General features: G+C 38.5%; 1 protein-coding gene across 1 annotated transcript; it reads left to right on the top strand.

Annotated features, from left to right (window-relative positions):
* Positions 1-13,621: 13,621 nt before the first annotated feature.
* LOC143870038 (pentatricopeptide repeat-containing protein At3g26782, mitochondrial-like) lies at positions 13,622-14,899 on the top strand. The gene is made up of 4 exons (XM_077376552.1): positions 13,622-13,782; positions 13,866-14,069; positions 14,190-14,362; positions 14,526-14,899. Exons 1-4 carry the CDS (start codon positions 13,622-13,624, stop codon positions 14,897-14,899), a joined length of 912 nt encoding a protein of 303 aa, XP_077232667.1.
* The last annotated feature ends 7,672 nt before the right edge of the window (positions 14,900-22,571 follow it).

Below are 22,571 nucleotides of genomic sequence, written 5' to 3'. Positions count from 1 at the left end.
TCCAAATCAGTTTAAACTTTATTAAAACATGTAATTCCAGTAGTAATTATCAAACAAATATTTTCAGAAGTTTTCATTGCAATTTACTATTTTTATCAGATTTAATACAGCATGCATGATTTTACGTAAAAAATCATAAACAAATATCCAACAGCAACCAAAAATCTTGAAAAATTCACGAGAGATTAGATTAGATTTAATTTGCATCTCATCCAAATTTCACTTTTGAAAACATTATAGAGTTTTTGAAAATTGGTTTTTTCCAAAAATACCCCTAGAGTTAAATGAATTTTTAAACCCTTTAAATCAAATCAAGAATTCATAAAGAAATTCGTACTAATTCAAAATCTTACAATTATGTTATGTTTAAATTTTCATTGATTTTGGATCTATGTTGACATCTTCTTAAATTCAATCTTTAGAATTTTACCCCTTTGAGGGTAAAGTTCAAAAGGTCAAATTACGGTCAAAACGAAGTCAAAATTCTTCGAAATTCCAGATTTCTACACTTCTTAATGTTCAAAACACTCAGAGATTGAAAAAAACATATTTTGAATAACAATAAGAAAAAATAAAAATAAATCACAAATTCAATCCTAGCATGCTTCTAGTTTAAGATATATGAAAGAGGGTTTTGGAATACCAACCTTGCTAGCTCTCCTTGTCTCTAGGGTAAGTAATCCTCGGATATACGCTTTGTCTTACCCTTTCAATTAGCAAAGAAAACCCCCAAAAAAAATGTTGCCGTCGATCCGTTCCGCCGTCTTCACTTTCTCTTAGAGGGAAGGATTGGGAGGTGATTGGGAGAGATAATGGAAGAAGAATATAGGGAAAGGGATTGGAGGGAGTGATTGGAAGAGATAATGGAAGAGAAAAAGATAATGGAAGATAAATCTCTCCTTTTTCTCCTCTTTTTTATGGATGGGAAGGAAGATATATATAGGGAGAGAAAGAGAGAGAGAGAGATGTGTTGGTGGAGAGCTCATCATGTTGTCCCTCTTAGTGGAGAATCCATCATCATTCTTCTTAGTGGAGGGCCCATCATGTTTCTTAGTGGAGAATCCATCATCATTCTTCTTAGTGGAGGGCCCATCATGTTTCTTAGTGGAGAATCCATCATCATTCTTCTTAGTGGAGGGCCCATCATGTTTCTTAGTGGAGAATCCATCATCATTCTTCTTAGTGGAGGGCCCATCATGTTTCTTAGTGGAGAATCCATCATTATTGTTCTTAGTGGAGGGCCCATCATGTTTCTTTAGTGGAGAATCCATCATTATTGTTCTTCATAAGAGGCCTCACAAGAGGCCCTACTGAGGCCCCACAATGTGGGCCCCACAACGCGGGCCCCACAATGTGGGCCCTCGGTTGATTCGAATTTTAAACAAATGTTCAATGCGGGCCCACCAAACGGGTCCAAATTCTCCCTCGCTTGGATTCTTATGAATAATCTCTCTCAACCTCTCACGGAAAAATGCGAAACATGGCGGAAATGATCGGATGGGGTTTCTCCCAAGCATAGCGAACTTGGGTCCGGTCAAAATGGGGTGTCTACACCTGCTAAGTTGAAAACCCGAAAGGGCGGCTTAGGCAAAAATCAAGGTGCAGAGCCTGCTGGATGGAAAATCTGCAAGGGCAGACAGTCCAGGCAAAATATAAGGCATGCAGTCCGCCAAATCAAAAACCTGAAAAGGCGATTTGGTCATGGCAGTGACTTCAAAAGGACAAAATCTCTGAATGCCAGCAAGACTTTCATTTCTTCTGAGGCATTACTCTGAAGTCTGAGTAAGCGCCAGTAGAGATTCTTCTGACACTCTATAAGCTAAGGAGTTAAGACTAAGCAAACCAAAGGGATAATAACCATGACGGAAAACCTGAAAAGAGGAATGAAATACCTTTAAATACGGTTTTCGAAAGATTCTAAGAAGTGGTATACTGTACCATTTTGAAATAATTATTAGGCTGAAAAGCAGATTCAGTTTCTCTTAGAACCCAAGTCATGTCATGGTCAAAGCCTTCCTTTGTTGTTAGCCACAGTTCATTCCTTATCAAGTCAAGGTTAAACTCCAAAATCTTGTGTGGGGAATCCTGTGTGGTCAATGTCTCTTTAAGGCTGGAGTAATGAAAAAAATGATTAAGTTGTGGATCCTCGAAAGTGATACAGAGCAGAGCAAGTTCAGAAGGATGGTACTCAGACCATTCAAAGTGTTGGCAGCTGACAAAGAGAGAAGAAAATCATCAGATTCAGTCTGTTGTATATGAAAAGATTTGTAACTTCAAAAATTCAGGAAATGAAACCCCTTTTTACCATTTTCCTTGTGTTTGCTATCCTATGTATTTGTCATGGAAGTAAATTCGTACTAGGGGCATCTTTTATAACCTGTTCAGGTCATAAAAGATATCAAGTGAACTCTGATAATTGAGATAATTATTTTCATTAAATGAAGATAAGAAGAACTTCAGTAGAGCTTTAGTCAAATTCCTCTGAGAGTTTTTCTTATCATCTTATTGAAAACCTATCTCATAATCCCCAGTGGAGTTTCTATCCACAATATAAATAAACCAAGCATTCAAATTAAATCATCAAGCCTCTGAGCTAAAAATCAAGCTTTTATGCATAAAACCTTGCCTCCGAGCATAAATTCTCTGCCTCCGAGCATAAACCCATTGCCTCCGAGCATAAAACCTTGCCTCCGAGCATAAATTCTTTGCCTCCGAGCATAAAACCTTGCTTTCGAGCATAAAACCCTGCCTCCGAGCATAAAACCCTGCCTCCGAGCATAAAACTTTGCCTCCGAGCATAAATTCTTTACCTCCGAGCATAAAACCCCGCCTCCGAGCATAAATCCGTGCCTCCGAGCATAAAATCCTGAGCATAAAATCCTTGCCTCCGAGCATAAATTCCTTGCCTCTGAGCATAAAATACTTGCCTCCGAGCATAAATCCTTGCCTCTGAGCATAAAACCTTACTTCCAAGCATAAATCCTCGCCTCTGAGCATAAAACCATGATTTTGAACATAGATACAAGCCTCTGTGCAAAAACTCAGGCCTCCGAGCTAAAATTCCCTAGCATCTAAGCTAAAACCTTTCAACCTCCGTGCATAAACCATTTTGCCTCTGAGCATAAAACCATCCGCCTCTGAGCAGAAAACCAACATTCCTAACAAACCAACCCTTTTATAATCCAACCTTCACCAAGTCATTTTCTCCATCCCGTTCTCTAAATCAATTTTGGGGCTAGTCAAAATGTGACGTCTTTTCAGCTTTGACATTCGCGCGACAAGCACGCTCTGCCAAAGAGGGGCATCTGTAGACACCCCATTTTGACTAAGCCCTACACCTTCCCAGCTCTTGCCAAATCCATCCGAATCTCAGCATTAGGGTCCCAAACTTCACCCTAGGCTGGATTCGGGTCTCTTTTAACCCCCTGCAAATTTTCATCATGATCTGAGCGCGTTTGCCCAGCAAACGGGCTGAATTGGTGTGTGTAGTGTAATGGGGGGTGGCCCACTAGGTTTTTCATTTTACCTAAAAATCTATGTACTTTAGGGAAAATTCAAGTTATCCAAAGATCCTAAGTACCCATGAATACATTTTTGGAAACCTTAAGACCCCAGAAAAATCCCTGCAAAATTCCAGAAAGATCCGACGAAGAAATTCGAAAAAGACAAGTGGAGTTAGTGCAGTTATCAAGCGTGGGGAGGGTGCATTAGCCAGCTGGGGTCGCGCATGTGTGCGCTTATCAACTTGGAGTGCCAATATCAACATTCATTTTCTCTTATAAATAGCCATTTAACCTCATTTTTTTTTTAAAAAAATTTTCGTTTTGAGAGAGAGAGAGAGAAAGGGAGAGAGAAACTAGATCTTGTTTCTTCAAACCCTAATCCCTTACCAATTTCTTCTACGGCTGATCTCCGATCGACCTCCGGCAAGCTCCGGCCGGTTCTTGCTCTTCTCTAAACATTGCATTCTTCTCTGCAAACCGCTATATTTGCCGATTTTCTTGTTCTTCACCATTTTTCAACCTTTAAACCCTAGCTGAGCACAAATTCAAAGAAAAAGAAGGAGGATCTGCAGAAAGAGAGAGAGATATCCGGTCGTCTTCTCCGGTGTTTTCTCTCTGCTCCGGCTATCAATTTCCGGTGAGATCTCAACCCTTCTTCACTTCACCACCGGCTATGCACTCTTCCATCCCCTATCTTCATCGTCAATCCTTTCATTCTCATCTCTTTTCATTTTTTCTCTTAGATCTCTCTTAGCTTCTTTCCAAATCTTAGATCTGAGGTATAAGAAAATTATTTAGGGTTTACAAATAGAATCAAGGGAAAAGAGAGATTAGGAGATCAGAATTTTCTAAATCTAATTACAGAGAGAGAGGAGAAATCCCCAAAATCTGAAACCCTAGTTTCGTCGTCCGATCTTTCTTCTCCGCTCAAGCTCCGGTCGAGCTCCGGCGAGCACCGATTTGAGAAATCATAGAGAGAGAAAAAAGGGAGAGCTGAGGAGAGAAAGAAAGAAAAATCCGTTCAAAGCCCTAGCGTCTTTGCATCTTCTCCGGTAACCTTTGCAAGTTCCGGCAACACCAAGATCTCGTCAAGACCTAACTCCGATCGTCTTCTCCGGTCAACCTCCGGCAAGTTTTGCGGCATGATTATTTTTCCAGCGAATCTCAATTTCGGCCAGCACTTTCCTTCCCTCAGATCTTTGTTTCTTTTTTGGATCAACCATTTCTTTTTCTCTTTCAAACCCTAATCGTTTTCAAATCTTAGATCTGTCCTTAAGCCTACAATTTTACCTTTTCTCATTCTCATTATCATCTAAGTACCTATTATTAACCAAGATCTGAGTACTTCGGAGATAAATTTTGGTCATATTCTTCTCTGATTTTTTGCGGCATCATCGGAGCTTTTCTGGAGATTTTTTTTTAGCAAGTTTCACTGATCAGGTAAGTGTTTTATGAAATTTTATATGTTTCTTGCTAAGAGTGTTGTTTGTAAGTGAGCAGGGTTTTAATTTGTAGTGATAGATTTCTATATCCTTAGTATGATCAGAGTCTCACAAATGTCATGAATCAGTGAAGTCACATTTTCTTTCACTTGTATTTGAATTTTGAAATGTGTTTTGTTGCCAATGTTTGATATATTGTCTTGCTACAAATTTAGGTCAAACTGGAAAATAGAGTTTAAGGAAAGTTGATTGATCGATTTTTATGTTGGCACTACTAGTTAGTATCCTATAACTTTATGTTCTTGAGTTATTAGCCAAAATTTTACTCTTATAATGCTACAATTCTTTCTTCATTACATCAGTGTATGTATGATAACTCCCTCTTTTGCTTCATGATTGTTTCAAGTAGAACAAAATTTTATTACAAGGTGGAAGCTTTCGCTAAGATTACCCTTGTTATCCTTGATTTTGTTTCTCATCATTATCTTTTAAATACAATTTGATGAAAGTTTTCTGCTTAAATATATGTTCACTAATTTTTTATGGAATCAGTAGCTCATGGAAACTTTGGATTAGTATGTTTAAAAAATATAATAATTCTGTTTTGTGTTGTTTTTATGTCAATCATGGTTAAAAAAAAAAGGATTTGTGAACACTACACCTTAAAAAGCACTTTACAGTTCACTTGCAAAGTAGTTGGGCAGCAGTTGCTAGCTATTCTCATGAGATCAGTTTATTTTGTCATTTTGCCCATGCTCTTAGGGTATGTATTTTGGAGCATGCATGAATCTGCTTCAACTATACGGTTGTGTAAAAATATACAATAGAAGTTCTGTTGTCTTCATACTATAGCTCAAATAAAATCCTGTTTGGTAGCTTTGATGATTAAAATCATAGTATTTGATGGTCATTTGAAATAAATATCTCGGTTTGGTCATTAAAATTGGACTAATGGGAATTGTCCTAATCTGTAAAAAGTCATCTTTAGTTCCTTTACTTTAGGGTCCAGTCGTTGTCGCCTAAGAGAGTCAATTTGCTCTTTGGTCTGTTTTGAATTAGCTTTTTTTTTATCTTATATATATGATATCGAAATATTTATCGTTTTGCTTTGGGGTTGTTACAAGGGTGTATTTCATTTCAGTCTTGATAATGTTAATGTTATTAATCTAGAAGTGTTTCTTCTTTGCTGTTTGGGTTAATGAGTGGAAACAAATATCGTTTTGTTTCAATGTTCATATAGTTATTATTTTCATGATTATTCTTTTTTTTAGCTTGCAATAATCATGAGGAGTTATATTGCTTGGTCAGACCATATGACCAACATGAATGGGATTTAAAGTCTGCCAATTTATATAAGGTATTTGTTTGAAATATGGTTGTGATGCTTATATCTTTGAGGGATAACAGGTTGGATTGATTGAACTCAATTTTGTTTTATAAGACCTTGAGTATTGAGGTCTCAAGCAAAGAGAGTTTATCTTTTTCTAATTTTATATCCACATCATATTGGAGTCAAGTACTTGATAATATTTGAGTGGAAAATTAGTTTTGTTGATTAGTTAAACCTGTTAGATTAATAACCTTCCTTCCATCATTACAAGGGCGATGAAGGCGATAGCCTAAGCCCACCCTTAGAGGGATTTATTGGATTATGATAATACCCTCTCCCCTCTTCTTTCCTCTTATTTAATTTTGAGTTAGATTCTGAAGATAAATGGATTGTTCAGGTGAGATTATATCAAAGTTCATTATACTCATTCCTTTTTATTTAAATAAATTGTTAATAGGAAGAAGGAGATCAGATGACTACTCTATTCGATATTATCGACATGAGTACTGTCTGATCTCAAGGCGGGATTAGAAATATTATCATGTGTATTTGATATCAGATGATTACTTTGGCATCATCTGATTTCATTGGAGTCCCCGTATTGGGGTTTGTGGTTGGTTTTGAAGTGTTTGATATTGTTTTTACTTTATTAGGCTATCCAGCGGCTGGTCTGGACTAATTAATGTTATTTATCATTTTATGATTGCTATTAGATTGTATATTCTTCTTTGCTTAGCACTTGATTTATTTTTAGAATAAAATTTGTGATTATCTGGTAGACTTTTCTTCTCTCTTTGATAGACTAACACAGTCTTTTAGATTTTTGTTAAATTCTTTAGATACTAGAATTCCCTCTCGTTGCAAGGGCGATGAAAGTGATAGCTCAAGCCCATCCTAGGAGACTTGCCCAGTCTTGCTAGCATTTTTCTTTATCCTACCTCTATGTCTAAGAGACTTATCCAGTCTCATTTTCTTGCTAGACCTCCTCTTTGTGCGTCTTTTGGTTTTGGGAGAACACCTTACTCGGCTTGGCATCATACCCCGACCCTTATGGGTATTGGGTTGCACATTTGTTGCACCCTAGGGCTAGGTAGCTGTCCGGCCCGGCTGGGTGTTTTACCTTTGTCAAATATGCACAAGGTCTCTTTTTCCTTGTTAGCATTTTTCTTTATCTTACCTCTGTGTCTAAGAGACTTACCCAGTCTCATTTTCTTGCTAAACCTCCTCTTTCTGCGTCGTTTGGTTTTGGGAGAACATCTTACTCGGCTTGGCATCATACCCCTACCCTTATGGGTATTGGGTTGCACATTTGTTGCACCCTAGGGCTAGGTAGCTGTCCGGCCCAGCTGGGTGTTTTACCTTTGCTAAATATGCACAAGGTCTCTTTTTCCTTATTACTTGTTGAGCTTTATCTTAGTTTGACAGTCCACTAGCATAGGAATCCGTCCTTAGTCTAGAGAGTCAGTCCTCTTGTTCAGGAATCGAATTCTATCATCATAGGGGTTAGGATTTTATCCAACCTTTCATCAGATCATGTTCTTCTATCCGCTCCTGCAAGGTATAGGATGCTGTCCAACCCTTGCAGAGTTGTTATTCTGTTCATTCCCCCGCAAAGCATAGGATGCTGTCCAACCTTTGCGGGATATCAGGAGTCTGTCCTCCCCTTATGATGATAGGATTCAGTCCTCTCGTGTCAAAAACATCAAAAACATTCCAAAAACCAAAAACCTTAAAAATCTTGAGTCTTTCAGAGTAGTTAGGAAAATCAATTCCGAACTACGTTGGCTTGATCCTCTTCCACGAGGTACGTAGTGCAGCTTGGGATCCACATCCCAGGTCCAGCCAAACCTTTAAAAATAAACATTTCGAACCTTCAAAAATACAAAACTTCTTCAAAACCTTTTCAAAAAGATCTTCCCATAGAGTTAGGAGTCCGTCCTAGTTTGTTTGGGGTGTTTTAGAGTTAGGAGTCTGTCCTGATTTGTATTGATATGGTGTGTCCTGTCGTGTGAGTGTCCCTAGAGTTAGGAGGCCTCAAGTCGATCAGTTAGACATTTAGTCGAACCGATGGCTAGACTAGGAAGCATATAGTTAGCCCATGGTTTTCCTTAGGTTACACAGCCTAGTTACACATAGGATGTAGGCCCACCTGCATTAGCTTAAGGCTAATCAACTTACATTAGTTAGGGCATATAGAGAGTCTTGAAAATTACAATTCACTTGAATTTAAGCAATCATACAAAAAAGCTTTTAAAAATCAGTTGAGTCTAATGGATCGAGTCTAGGATAGCGGTTCTAGATGGTTAGGCATAGTAGTTTGGAATAGGGCATTGAACTACGTTGACTCCGATTCTTCCCGAGGCCGGGATACGTAGAGCAGTTGGGATGGACGGCCATCTTGGTCCGAGTCAGGTCACATTAGAGTTAGGACTCATTTTGTCCAGTCAGGTATAGATTTGATTTGTGTTGTATGTTTTTGCTGTGTTTTCTTACTTTCATGTACAGATCCTATACATTTAGCTGTATCATGCATGTGTTTGCACACCAGAACTTAGACACCCATTAGGCATGTCACTTATAACCTAGTTTTGCTTAGGTGACACATCTTTCATTTATTTTGTGTATGTGTTTAATTTTCATCTCTGAGACATGCATGATTAGGTAGACGTCTTCTCGGAGATTTGTGTTCCCATTTCATATGATTTTCGCCCAAAACTCTTCAAAATTATTAAGTAAATGGCATAAGAGACCAGGTGTTTGCACTTGGGCGGATGAGGTGCTCTTTAGACCTTCCGAATTCGTAATCAGGCACGAACCTTTTTTTATAATCTCTGGTTATCCGTTGCAACAGAGCATAGTGTGGGATCCAGGGCCTACTTCCCTGGATGGCGACTCTTCTTTGTATAAGGTACGCCTCGAATCTGAGCTAGTCCCCGAATCGAGAGGTATCTCACCTTTGTATCGCCACTCATGCTGTGAGAGGCATTTCTTCTTTCGAGAGTTCCTTGGTAGAGCTCTCCATTCACGTGGATGATCCATATGAGACTGCTAGTGTGGGGCACGCTCCCCGCCGCCTCTCTCGGATCGGGGTCCACACTAACATATGACAATTACCGAACTACAAAGTTTGACTGTCTTCCGTCGGAAGTCCGAACGTTTGTTTGGAAATCCGAAGTTTTGTTCGGATTCCCGACGGAAGCAAGTAGAATAGGGATAATTCCAAAGATTTTTATTTTCAAATTGAGTAAAAATTCGAAGGATAATAGGGATATACATTGTGATCTTAGTGTCATGCAGGCAACCATAAATTGAAGCTTGATTTTGGTGTTTTAGAATAAAAAAATGCAAAGAAAATGGATTTATCTTGAAAATGGGGAAAATAACAAAATTCAGTTTTAAGCTCAAAATTCATTTTCTTTGCATTTTGTAACACTGCTTCGATAAGTTTATCATGAACAAACCCTCATGATTACCAAACCCTGTTGTAAATGGCAACCTTCAAAACCTTTCCATGGAGTTTTCCACGTTAGAAAAGTCTTGAGGAAGAAGAAGGTGGTAGGTGAGAAGGTAATAAGTGCATAGGGATAGGTGCAAAAAGGTGGAGAGAAAAAAGAGGTAGGAGGGGTATATTTGTCCTAAAAGCCATCTTCTCTTCACCTGACAACACTTTTTTTATAAATTTCAAATCAATACCCTTTGTTCACAATTTCGCATAAACTTTGCATTTTTTAATGATTTTCCCATAATTAAACTAATAAAAAACCACAGGAGATAAGCAAAAGCGTAGAATAGAAAGCTTTTTCGTACAAGAACGAGTAGAGGCTTCGAATCTGTGGACAGAGATAGAGAAAATTGACCCTCTCACTTCGACCCCACACTTTCACTTACAAGTTACAACCCAAAAGTGGAAAAATCTAAAAGATGCACACTATCTGTTCGAGAGAATGCACGAACGAAAAGCAGTCTCCTAGTCTCCTATTATTGCTGCAAATACTCGTTGTGGGAATTTCTTTCATGCCCTTTATATGTTTAAGGAGATGATGGACGAGGGTTTGATTCCCAACGAATTCACTTTGGGCAGCCTTCTTAAGGCGATCTCTGGTCTAGGTGATGTATGGGTTGCAAAAAGCTCCATGGTTGGTCTGTAAGGACTGGTTTTGCATTAGTTGTTGGTGTGCGGACTTCCCTCATAACCATGTACTCAGAATGCGAAATCTTGGATGATGCTCGGAGGATTTTCTGCGAGGTCCCTCTTCCTTTGCATGAGGACATTCCGACATGGAATTCGTTCATATCCGCTAATGTTTCAAATGGGAATTAGAGTGAAGGCTTTCAGTTGTTTTTAGACATACTCTGCATAGGACTTGTTCGTCCAACATAATTCCTTATGCTAGCATGCTCAATGCTTGTACTTCTGTTGGAGCAGAAGAGTATGGGAGGATAATATATGGAAAAAACATCAAAGATGGGCTGTTCAACAGGACTACTATGGGGATTTCTCTCATTACATTTTATTATAAGTGTAGTGTTATTGGTGAAGCCTAATCTCAGTCTAATTTGGAAAGTACTGTACATCTCTATCAGTGGAAGTGCAGATATCAGTCTTCAAGTGGGAGATTGTTATTTTTATACAAGGGGTAGTTTTGTACTTTCGTGAATTAGATTTTTTTTCTTTATTGTAACGCGTTTCTGAACGCCATATAAAAGGGATGTGATATCAGGAGACCCAATTGTGAGAGAGGCATGAGGGTTTGTAATCTCTTCTTTAGAACAGTGGAATCGTTGGCTTGTCGCTCTGCTGTGGACGTAGCCCATACCAAACTAGTTGGGTGAACCATGTAAATCTGTGTGTGAATCTTTTGTTTATCTTTGCATCGTTATTCTGCTTCGTTGTTAATTCCTAACATGTAGGAATTTAAAAGATGCAAACAGAATGTTCGAGATGATATCCCCAAAGAATGTAGTTTCATTGAATACAGTTGTCGGAAGTGCTTAGCACTATGATAACGAAGGCTGAAGAAAAAGGGTATATCAGAGGATTGAAGCCTTGTCACGCTTCTAAACCGGTTTACAGTTTGCAGATGACACGCTGCCATTTATAGAGGAAGATGGGCGATCGGTAGCAAACTTTAAAAGACTATTTCGATGGTTTGAAATTACATCCGGATTAAAAATTAATTTTTATGAAAGTGTCATGGCTGGGATCAATGTTCAACACAAGCCTGTCATGCTGTGAGCATTGTATGCAAAGTGGAAAAGTTACCGATTACATATTTGGGACTCCCGCTTGGCTATGGAATTCCATCAGCTACCCAATGGGATCCGGTAGTTGAGAGAATCGAAAGGAAGCTGGCCATATGGAAGAAAAAATACATCTCTCTTAGTGGAAGAATTACATTGATAACTTCCCTTGCAAATATGCCGGTATATTTCATGACCTTGTACAAAATCCCGTCGAAGATCGCTTCAAAGAATCGAAAAACTACAAAGAGATTTCCTTTGGATGGGGATGAAAAACTAAAGAAATCTAGGCACTTGATCAATTGGAAGACGGTATCAAAATTGAAGAAGCAAGGAGGACTGGGGATTGGGAAAATTAGAACTTAGAATAAGGCATTATTGGGGAAGTGGTTGTGGTGGTATGGAGCGGAAAAGGGGACTCTTTGGCACAATGTTATAGGGGGAAAATATGGGAAAGAATGGGGTACATGGAATGCTAAAAATCTTACGGCCGGAAAAGGTCGGGAGCGTGGAAGTTTATCTACGCCTCTCGGGATCAATTTGAGCAATTCGTGCGCTTCAAGGTGGGAAATGAGGAAGAGGTAAGATTCTGGATTTATCTATGGGTAGGAGAGAACCCGATGTATTGTTTATTTCCTGACATTTTTAGGCTTGCCACCAGCAGTGAGTCCAAAATCTCAGACTATCTAATTAGGGGGTCAGAGCATGGAAGGGGTTTTTGGGATATTCGGCTACTCAGGGCTCTTAAAGATGATGAAATTGTGAGCTTCACAGCGCAATTACAGCTTGTAAATTCTTGTCATTGTTCGATTTTTGTCATGGATGAAAGAATTTGGACACCTGATCCGGACGGGAGTTTCTCCGTTAGATCTTTCTTTTTGGCCTTGTGCAGTGGGAATAGCAAGGCTAAGTGTCAGGCGAGAGTTTGGAAGACTTGGGCACCTCCAAGAGTGGCGGCATTCGCTTGGACCGTCAGTCATAAAAGGCTTTCGCTTGGACCGTCAGTCATAAAAGCATAAATACATGTGATAGACTAAAGAGAAGGAAATTTCAGATGGCAAGCCGGTGTGTTCTATGCAAGAAGGCGGAGGAAACTATTGATCATTTACTTCTACATTGTCCGTTAACCTGTCAAATTTGGATGAATTTTCTTAGATCCTTTGATGTGTCATGGGCTTTTACAAAAGGCATTAGAAGGACCTTATTGAACTGGCGTGGTGGTACGTTTGGAGATATTGGGCAAGCGATGTGGAAACTCCTTACTTGTGTCATCATCTGGAACGTATGGAACAAAAGAAACAACCGGATATAAAGAAAGGAGATTGAATTGGGTCATCTTACAGATTAAAATTAAATTAATTTCATGGATCAAAGATAGAATGAGAATTAATTATGGAATCGAGGATATATTAAGGAATTGGTATACTATTATTTGGGAGCAGATGATCAAGGAAAAAGTTACCCCAAAATGGCAACCTCCGCCGATTGGATGGTTCAAGCTCCATCAGAAAATCCCGCAAAAGCAGGGATCGGTGGAGTCATTCGCGATAACAATGAGACGATACTGATGTCTTTCTCAGGACCGGCAGGCATCTGTTATGCTAATGAAGCTGAGCTACGAGCGCTGTTATTTGGGTTTAAATGGTTTGCTAATAGCAAGCTCGAACCGCTAATTGTAGAAGGTGATTCCTCAAACACCATTGCTTGGGCAACCAAAAACTCAAACGGACCCTGGAGATTGCATAACTTCGTGACTGAAATTAGGGATTTGGTGAGTGTCATCATGCCAACAATCAAACATCGGAGGAGATCGGCTAACGAGGTCGTTGATCAGCTGGCAAAGGATGGTGTTCTGCGTGAATTCATGTCCATTTTTATAGCGCCCGAGATGGAGGGTATTGCAAAGAATATGTAGAAGTGTTACCATTTTCTGATGATCTCTAAGCGGGGGGTGTAACTAATGTATGTGGGGACAACTTGTCCCCCTTTCATCTTCTCTTGGTAAAAAAAGCCAATTTTACAAAAAAATAAAAATAAAAATGTCGCAGGATATGAACAGAATTTGTTGCAGCAAAATTGCCATACATTTATTTTGTGGACTAGTCATGTCAGAATCATGTGTAATACCAATCCTCATAACATTTCCCAGCATCCTGAGCGCTATATCTGCCGCCTCAGCTCTAAAGCATGGTCAAGAAGTCCATGTGCAGATGATCAAGTCGGGACTTGAACATGAGATGGGCATATCCAATTCTCTTATTACAATGTATGATAAGTGCTGAAAAGCAGGAAGATCAAGCTTATTATTTGAGAGCTAATTGCTATCTTAACAATGTACTTAAAATGCAGTAGGCTGACCGATGCAAAGAAAATCATCAAAGCGATGAGCAAGAGAGATTTCTACACGTGGAATGTGTTGATGAATGGGTATTCCATCAGTGGCCATTATTATGACACCATCATTCTCTTTCTAGATATGCTTGAGCAAGGAATCCATTTCCATCAGTTGGCTTTCTCGTTTCTTCTTACAACTTGCAGCAGATTGGCTTCCTTGTAGTTCAGCAAACAGTTTCATGCTTTCACCATAAAATAGCAGTTTCAGATTCCTAACCAGCAAACTCATGTGTTGTCAATAAATAATGCTTTGGTATCCATATATTTTAAATGTGGTAGCATCATCAATGCGATTAGTGTATTTGAAAGGATGGAAAGAAGAGATGTTTTTTCATGGCCTGGCATGATTACTGGGTTTGGACATGATTATGAATCACTCAATCTCTTTGAGAGGATGAAAGCAGAAGGTGTCAAACCAAATTCCGTAACCTTTCTCGGATTGCTTACTGCTGGTGCTCATGCAGGCCTAGTCGAAGAAGGAACCCTCATTTTTCAGCTCCATGAGCATTGAGCAATGAGCACTATGCTTTCATGGTTCGTATGTTCGGGCATCCCTGTCAGTTTGGAAGAGCTGAAAAGTTGGTTGAGACTAGCATTGCTCTTATTGGGACTAAGTGGAACTTTTGCTTGAGCTTGTGGAGGGTGTTACTTGGGGTGTGCATGCACATAAGCAACTCAAACTTGGTGTGCTTGCTGCAACAAGAATTCTTGAGATGGAACCTGAAGATGAGCATACTCACATTCTTCTAGCTAATCTATATGCTGCCTTTGGTATGTGGGATGACGCAGTAAGAGTGAGGAGGCTGATGAAAGATAGAGGGTTAAAGAGGGACGTTGGGTTCAGCTGGATTGACATTGGAAGCCGAAGGAACATTGTCATAGCAGGAGATGTTACTCAACAAAATAGGGAGGCGATATATGAGAAGCGGGCAGTTCATGACGTTGATGAGTCGCAAAAGGAAGCAATCATTTCTTATTACTGTGAGTAGCTGGCTGTAGCATTAGGCGTTTTCATTTTTTTGGGCAAGAAATGTGTAGATTACTGGTAAAAGCAATACCAAATCCAAATGAATTTATAGGGCAGTAAGAAGAAAGAAGATATACTATGACAGTTACAAGAATCACCAATCTATTGATAGACAAAAATCAGATATATAATCTTATGGGCTCCATTAATATTGGCCTTATGAGATATTTCTTGGCTGTAAAACCTGGTGATGTCTAGAAATTCGATCTAGTGCCCAACTCACATTGTTGAGGTTCATGGTGATAGAAATGGAGGATATTGACACCAAATAGAATAGCTACATCTTCGTGTCATGGAAGCGAGATGCATTTCTAGTTTCCATTGGTGTTAATGTGTGCCAGAGCGGTAAGAAAAGGCTCCCAAGAAGGTGGGAAGAGGGAAGGATCGGGGGATTTTTTTTTAATAGTTAAATATTTAAGAAATCTAAAAAAATAAAAAATTACTAAAAAATATAAGAAATAATTATATGAACAAAATATTAAAAAAAACTTTTTATTAAAAGATCCAACATTTACTTAAAGGAAAATCACTATTTGTTGAATGCCTGTGTTGACCAGTCTGTTGACGAGTGCCTGACAAGATGAAAAAATTTTAGAAACCAAATTATGAGTTTTTTTTACCGGGCTTTTTATTTTTAATAATGTTTGTACATGATAGGATTTATGAATTTTTAAAATTAGAAAAATACACCATCATTTGGAAGTTAAGATTTTGACCCGATCCGTTTTTTCGAATTTTGTACTAGAACTAGAAAGTTGACTTTTTATCCTTTTAGATTTGGCTCTTGAAACTATTTGTAATACATTCAAATGGGGGGTATTCTTATATTTATATGTAACTAAGAAGAGGAAGAGAAGAGGACCACCAAGAAGAGAAGAGGACCAGCAAGTGACAAGGAGGGTTGATAGGAAACGCGCTTCACATAGAGTGGGAATCGCATTTCCCAAGTTTCTGAAACGAGATTCTCAGAAATTGGGTAATCAAGAAGATCCCATTTCCGAATCGCGTTTCAAAGAATCACGTTTCCCCATTCTGATTAGAGCTTCCTGCTTCCTTGGTCCCGATTATAACGGTGAACAATTAGAGTATCCTGCGCTGATCGCAGACAGATCAAGCTTATGAGTAGCACATCTCTGAGTCCTTATGATGAAGGGGAGCACTCTCTTGGTAGAATTCCTTTATTACGTGTAAGGAAACTTGGAAAGATACCCTTGGGGCATCTTTGGATGCCACCAAAATCTCTCCTTATTTGAAAATAGGATTATGTTAGTTTGATCTTATTTGCAAAGGCAACATTAAGGCCTCGTTGGAAGCCATTAACTATATCATTTTATAAAACAAGTATAGTCATTATTTGCTTATAATCATATCTACCTTCAAAATCATTTGCATATAAGCTTATATGCAAATAATTTTTAGTGGCATCCAAAGAGTCCCTTAGACTTACTGTATATAGTGTTTATTCTATATTTTATTTTGTCTCTACATTTTTGTTCTTACATTTTAAGTGTATATGCTGTTGGAATTTTAATGCATTTAATTTTTTTTGTCAGTTTGTGAATCACATTTCAAATGTTGTACAATGCCATTTTAATTCTTTAATATTTTATACATTTTGCACCTAGTTTCATTGAGCTTTTTGGTTCATTGTTTGATGTTTTCTTTGTAACTCTTTTCGCCAAACAGAGAGAGAGAGGGGAGAGAGAGAGAGAGAGAGAGAGAGACGTTGAGTGCGAGACTGTTGTTTATACATGGAGAAAAAAAAAACTCCCTCTTCTCTCTTTCAATGGTTCTTTTCTTCTAGACTTGCATTTCACAAGTTCTCGGGATTTTTCTATTTTCAAAGCCTTTGCAAGATAGTTTTACATGGGCAAATTGTTCGTCATAGATCATGTTCGCCAGGTCCAAGCCTGTTTGTGCACATCGTCAAAGACGACATATAGTGGTGTTTTATCCTTGATATGGGTTCAAGAAACACGATTATATACCAATTGTGATTTGCGAATTGCATGCACTACTATAGGCTGTGAGTTCATATTCTTCGTATTGGCTATTTGATGTCAATTATATTGTTGAAATGGTCTATGTACCCCATTTTACTCTATCCTCTTTGTTCCTATTCCAAGGCGAGGTAACGGGACTTGTATATTTCTATACAAAGCAGAACTTGACTCATAAGCTAACTAAAAAAGAGCTTAAAAAAGAGTTCCGACTACCTGATTCTCTGCTTTCATTTTGTGTTCTTGACGTCGTGTCTCTAGGAATTATATTACCTAGTCCAACTGTTATCTTCTCCTGCCTAGCAAGCAGATTTTCCTAACAAGTACATATCTTTCTTTTTTTGAAAATTCCTAAGAAGTACATATCACAGCATAAGTTTAACATGAGGTCAAAAAGAAAAGGGAAAAATGGAATTTTAGTCCATGTGAGCGATAAATCTGGTATTGCTGTTGGATGCTGACTCCATGAATGTCATCATACTCTTTCAGATTATTATTTTTCTTTAATTACTCTATTGTTATTCATGTGATATAGTGATATACTACATGGCTCATATATTCCGTTCTACATGTTGATTCCGTGCTATAAAAGATATATATTACTACGAAATCGATCTTTTGTCCTTGATTGAATACTAATTTCTCTTGGACAGGCATCTTATAGTTGTTTCTTGCTTTGGGCACTGATGGCATAAATGGCGTGTTTTCTGCCACAACTTATGCCTAAATGTTTTTTATCGTGCAGCAATATAAGCAGTGGATTTTGAGGACAATAGAAGACACTTGGAACCTTCTCAAGTTCACTACACTTTGGAATGAAAGCAATGATGGTGAGGCATATCTCATGGCTATATATAACAACCCCGATCTGCTGCAGCTGCTTGTACAAGATAATAACTTCAAAGATTTATTTCATGACACTCTTGGATTTGGTGCTGCCAAAATTATCAGGTGATGTAGCATGTAGCCATGTACACATTTTGCAAACTATTTTCTGTAGGCATCTGTGTTTTCACGTAATTAAGGTTGATTTTTTGGGACCATGATCAGAATAGCACAATTCCATAATATGTTTCTATTTGAATTAGTGGACAGTCTCTGCAACACATAGGAGGAATGGCGGGTTATTATGTCATGAGATGCTCAGGCAACACAATATAGAAGAAATAAGAGTGTGTAACAAGAACAACGCCTCATGTACCTCTATTGGAGAACCCATACGTCCATTTGGTCCAAAAAAGAAGCTAACACCTACAAATTTGAGATGACATAGAGTTGACTTATTCTTTACATTGGCACTACACACATCTCATATACTCCTATCTCATATGGTCAACTCAGGAGAAATACCTTGGTCTAAGTGCATCCTATCTAACCTTTTAGACGTGGCTCAGTTCCATCATGTCCGCCACATGAAGTAACTCTCCATTAGAAGATTGTCACTTTGATGGAAACTTGGTAGTCTAGCACTGTTACATGGGAGTTTGATACCAAACTGAACAATCTGAATTTAACTCATTTCAGTAGGACTCTTCACAACCGAAAGAGTAGTCTTATTTTAATTACATGAGAGATAACAAAGATTAAGATAAAAGAGGGGACTAGATGACCCCAAAAATGGAAGAGAAGAGAAAAAAGGCAGAGAGAGAGAGAGAGAGAGAGAGAGAGAGAGAGAGAGAGAGAGAGAGAGAGAGAGAGAGAGAGAGCCGTCCATAGCATTTCAACTATTTGTTCCACATGGCCGACAGTCTGTCAACAGAAAAACTAACTCCATCACATAGCTAATGTGCATGGACAATTATATTAACAAGCTGTATAACTCTAGAAATGTCAGTCAGTAACTCCTAGTCCTAGCATTGGGCATTGGTCTGAGTTAGGGGAAGAGGGCAGTAGAAGATATGAGGTGGAAGGAGAGGATTGGAGATCTTTTGGGTGAGCCCCAAGTAATCCTCATTCAATCCTAGAGATGGGACAGGAAGGCTGAGCCTAGCTAGGAGGTTGGTGGAGGGGTCTCTGTTTTGGTCTAGCAATTTGGTGGTCCAACGCCTCCCACTCAGTTCCTCAGGAGCAAGCAAACTCGGAGTTAGCTGGGAGAGAATCAAACATTGGAGATCTGATTTCTTTTTACCCAGAGATGACCCATTGTATTCCTTTGATCATCTCAATCACCGGGGCTTCCCCGTGTATCTCTTCTTTATTAATATTTTTATTTGCCCTTAAGAAAGTCATTACAGTAAGTCGATCTCTTCACAATTGAAAGAGCAGGGTGTTTATACGATCTTAACTAATTTTACATGGGGTGATAATCAGCCAACACCGGCATCATATTGATAATGTGTATGGGCGATAGCATTAACAATTCATTTTACTCAAGAGATGGCCTTTTTTAGCTATAGCATTTGGTCATTGTTTTCAGGAATAAATAGCAACCAAAATAAATTCTAACAAAAAACATGTCAAACATGCAAACGAAAGTGTAAGTGTATATATTTCAAACCCGACTGGAGTATTTCCATATTAGGAAATCAGTGAATATTGTAAAATGACTTCCATCTCAGGTGACATACCGACATGAAAATGCAGGAGATCTAATTTGAAAATGGTCGTTTTATGAGAAGCTTTCAAATTATACATGTACTTGTGATGTTCAAAGTACTGCAGGGATCTTATGTTAGTGTACATTATATACTATGTTTAGTCCATAGAAATTTATTCAATCATCACCTTATACAGGGTCAGTCATCTTCTGTTTCATTTAACTTGTGGAAAATCCGTGTTCTGGACTTCGAATCTGTTCTAATATCAATGGTTAATCTGTGAGTTTCAAGAGGGTAGTGGGTGTAACTCATGCTGAGGATTTCGATTCGATTGATGATGTTAGCAAGCAAGCCTATTGCTAACGTGGAGCTCCTGAGTTTGCAAAAATGCTCCTTAAGGAAAGACACCGATTCCAAACCATTGATCAAGTTATTTCAGCTATTAAGGAAGTTCCTTTGTGATAAGCCTCAAGATATTGGCTTGCTAAAGTTTCAGATGATTGAAAAATTTTCTTACTGCAGTTTATATAAAATCACAGAGATTATAGTCCATTTCTTTCATGGAAATGGTAATACAAGTGCTGTTAGTTTTCTCCTGTCCCTATAATTTTTGTGGCTACCCAGTGAGGTCCACATTGAGATAAGAGGATCATCAGGAATTCAGGATGAGACCCTGCAATGACTGTAATTTTTTTATTTGGACTTTTTTCTGTTGAGCCCTACTCGATGTAAAATAAAACTTTGATGCTGTGAAATTTCATTGTGAATTGGTTTTGGTTATATGCATATTATTATGTATGGTATAAGCGATGTTTATCTGCTTGGTCATTTGAAATTTCGGGAAATTATAAATACCAAGAATGCTCCTGTTGGTGCATTTTTTATGATTAAATACAAAAAAGTTCTTTGTTTAAGCGGAAAAGTTCTTGAAAAAAATCCAAAATTTTGACCCACCCCCGCCCCCATCTTAAACTTTAAAAAATCTGTTAGGCTCCTAAATGGGGGCCTGCCTATGTAAGGGACTAGTTGGATCCCAGCCTGGTATGGGACAGGTTTAAAGGGAGTAGCCTAACGGGTTCCACCTGTGACTTTGGTATTGCAGGTTCCTATCAGAGCGAAGTTACCACAGAGTGGGCCGTTGTGAAAAGGGCTACATGGAAAAAAAAATCCAGAGTGAAAGCCACCACAGAGTGGCTGCCGAGGGCAGCAAATGCGGAAGCGTGGTGGAATGTTTTAATCCTAAGTGGGGCCAGCCTAGGTATGGGACTAGGTGGGCCTGATACATTATTTTTTTTATAAGAAATACTTTAGTACGGCACTCCCTCACTATAGCATAGTTGGTCTAGCTTGATTGATCCAATCTGTCATTTGACATGCCTTGCTTTTCTTTGGATCTATTGTGACCCAAAATTATGCCAATCGTGCACTTCTAATTTACCTTTTGTTATTAAATGTGAACCGTTTCCCACTATATAGTTTTTGACAGTCCATATACAAGGATGAAAAATGTACATTGTTAGCTTTGTAATTTGAGTGATGGCCGGTGATAACGACCCTTGTTTTAACCATGCCTGCCCTTTAGACTATGTTTGACTGCGGGCATTTACTTCGTAGAGGGGTGGTGTACGTACTAGACATGCCTTGGATTTACATGGAACTTACCTAGTAGAATAGTGGTAAGAAGTGCTTGGTTGTCAACCTCATAGAGCAGTGGTAAGGAGGGTCATTACCAATAAACAAGGAGAAGAGAGGAAGGAGAAAGAAAGAAGAAAAGCATCATTCCCAAGAAATTCAAGAAAAATTCCACCTCTTTGCAGAATTCGGCTTCCATCTCTTTGGAAGGAGACAAGGGAGACAAATCAGCAGACATGAAATTGTAAAACCAGGAGGGTAGTCTTTAGAGATTTAGTTGCTATATTGGCAACCCAACATGGGGTTTCGCTGATGTGGCATCCAAATGCCAAGCAAAACCCCTAAGCCATCCTCGCTTTTGTTCGTCTTTCCATAGCTATGAAGTCACTAGTAGGGTTGGCTTGGTAAATAAAAGGGTGAATTTATCATTTTCCTTGAATGATTGGCATGATTTTTGAGCCATAGCACATCCAAAGCAAGGGCTATAAAATCAATCAACACTTGAGCCTACTTTTTTGAAACAAGGCCCTCGGTACGAGGCATATAGACAGATTTTATTAAAATTTTATTTTACATAATAAACCTAAATTAACTCTGAACTAAACGATCAACGAAGCTAAATTCACTGAAGTACTACAATAAGGAAAGACCCACTATGCCAAGTGATGGACTTTATATAATGATATTTCAACCCCCTGTCACCATTGTTTGTCTCTCTATATCCTCAATATGACTTTATTTTCAAGAACAAACAAAGAAGAGAGCTGGAATTTTCAAGAGAATACAAACAAATGAAGGTGAAAATCAACATAAATGCATGCCACAACCATCCTCACATTAAAGTTGCATATCTCATGATGTTTCCAACGATTCTTGTCATTGAACCATTCAACTTCAATCAATACCTTAGTTATTGCTAAGATGGCATCCTAGCAAATACAATTCTTTAACAACATCACCCATCTGCATGAGAAAGATGCAGTTGTTTAAGGATCGTCCAAAATAGGCATTATAATATTGCCACTTGTACGAATATAAGGGTTATTTGTCTTATTATTACAAAAAAGAAGGGTACTATTGGCATGATAATGTGTTATACTTGTGTTGTTAGATACGTGGTGTAATTGGGAGGGCTGTTACAAACTTCCTAAAAATGTGGTGTCTTCCTAATGACTCTCTTTTCTCTCCCAATTTAGCCTATTGGTCATCAGCCTGAGATTCCATAAATTTGAGTGATTTGGAATGTTGAGAACAACAATATTCTCACTTTTTAACAGATTTTGTCCTATTCTTTTGACTCATCTGAGCTGGGTGTTTTCTACTGCAAAAGTGAGCCACAAATGTCTTTCCGCAAAATTGCCTAGCAAATCCTGTTGAGAATTGAAACAATAATGAGGGTAGCTCGCATGCCACCTAAATGGACTTCCTATTTGCAAGATTAATGCCTATAAAAAACAAGAGTATA

The sequence above is a fragment of the Tasmannia lanceolata genome, unplaced genomic scaffold (genome assembly GCF_043159265.1).
Source record: "Tasmannia lanceolata isolate RefF3 unplaced genomic scaffold, GAP_Taslan_0.1 ptg000003l, whole genome shotgun sequence".
NCBI classification, from domain to species: Eukaryota; Viridiplantae; Streptophyta; class Magnoliopsida; order Canellales; family Winteraceae; genus Tasmannia; species Tasmannia lanceolata.
The sequence above is the reverse complement of the archived record's forward strand: the minus strand, read 5'-3'. Positions and strand labels throughout refer to the sequence as shown.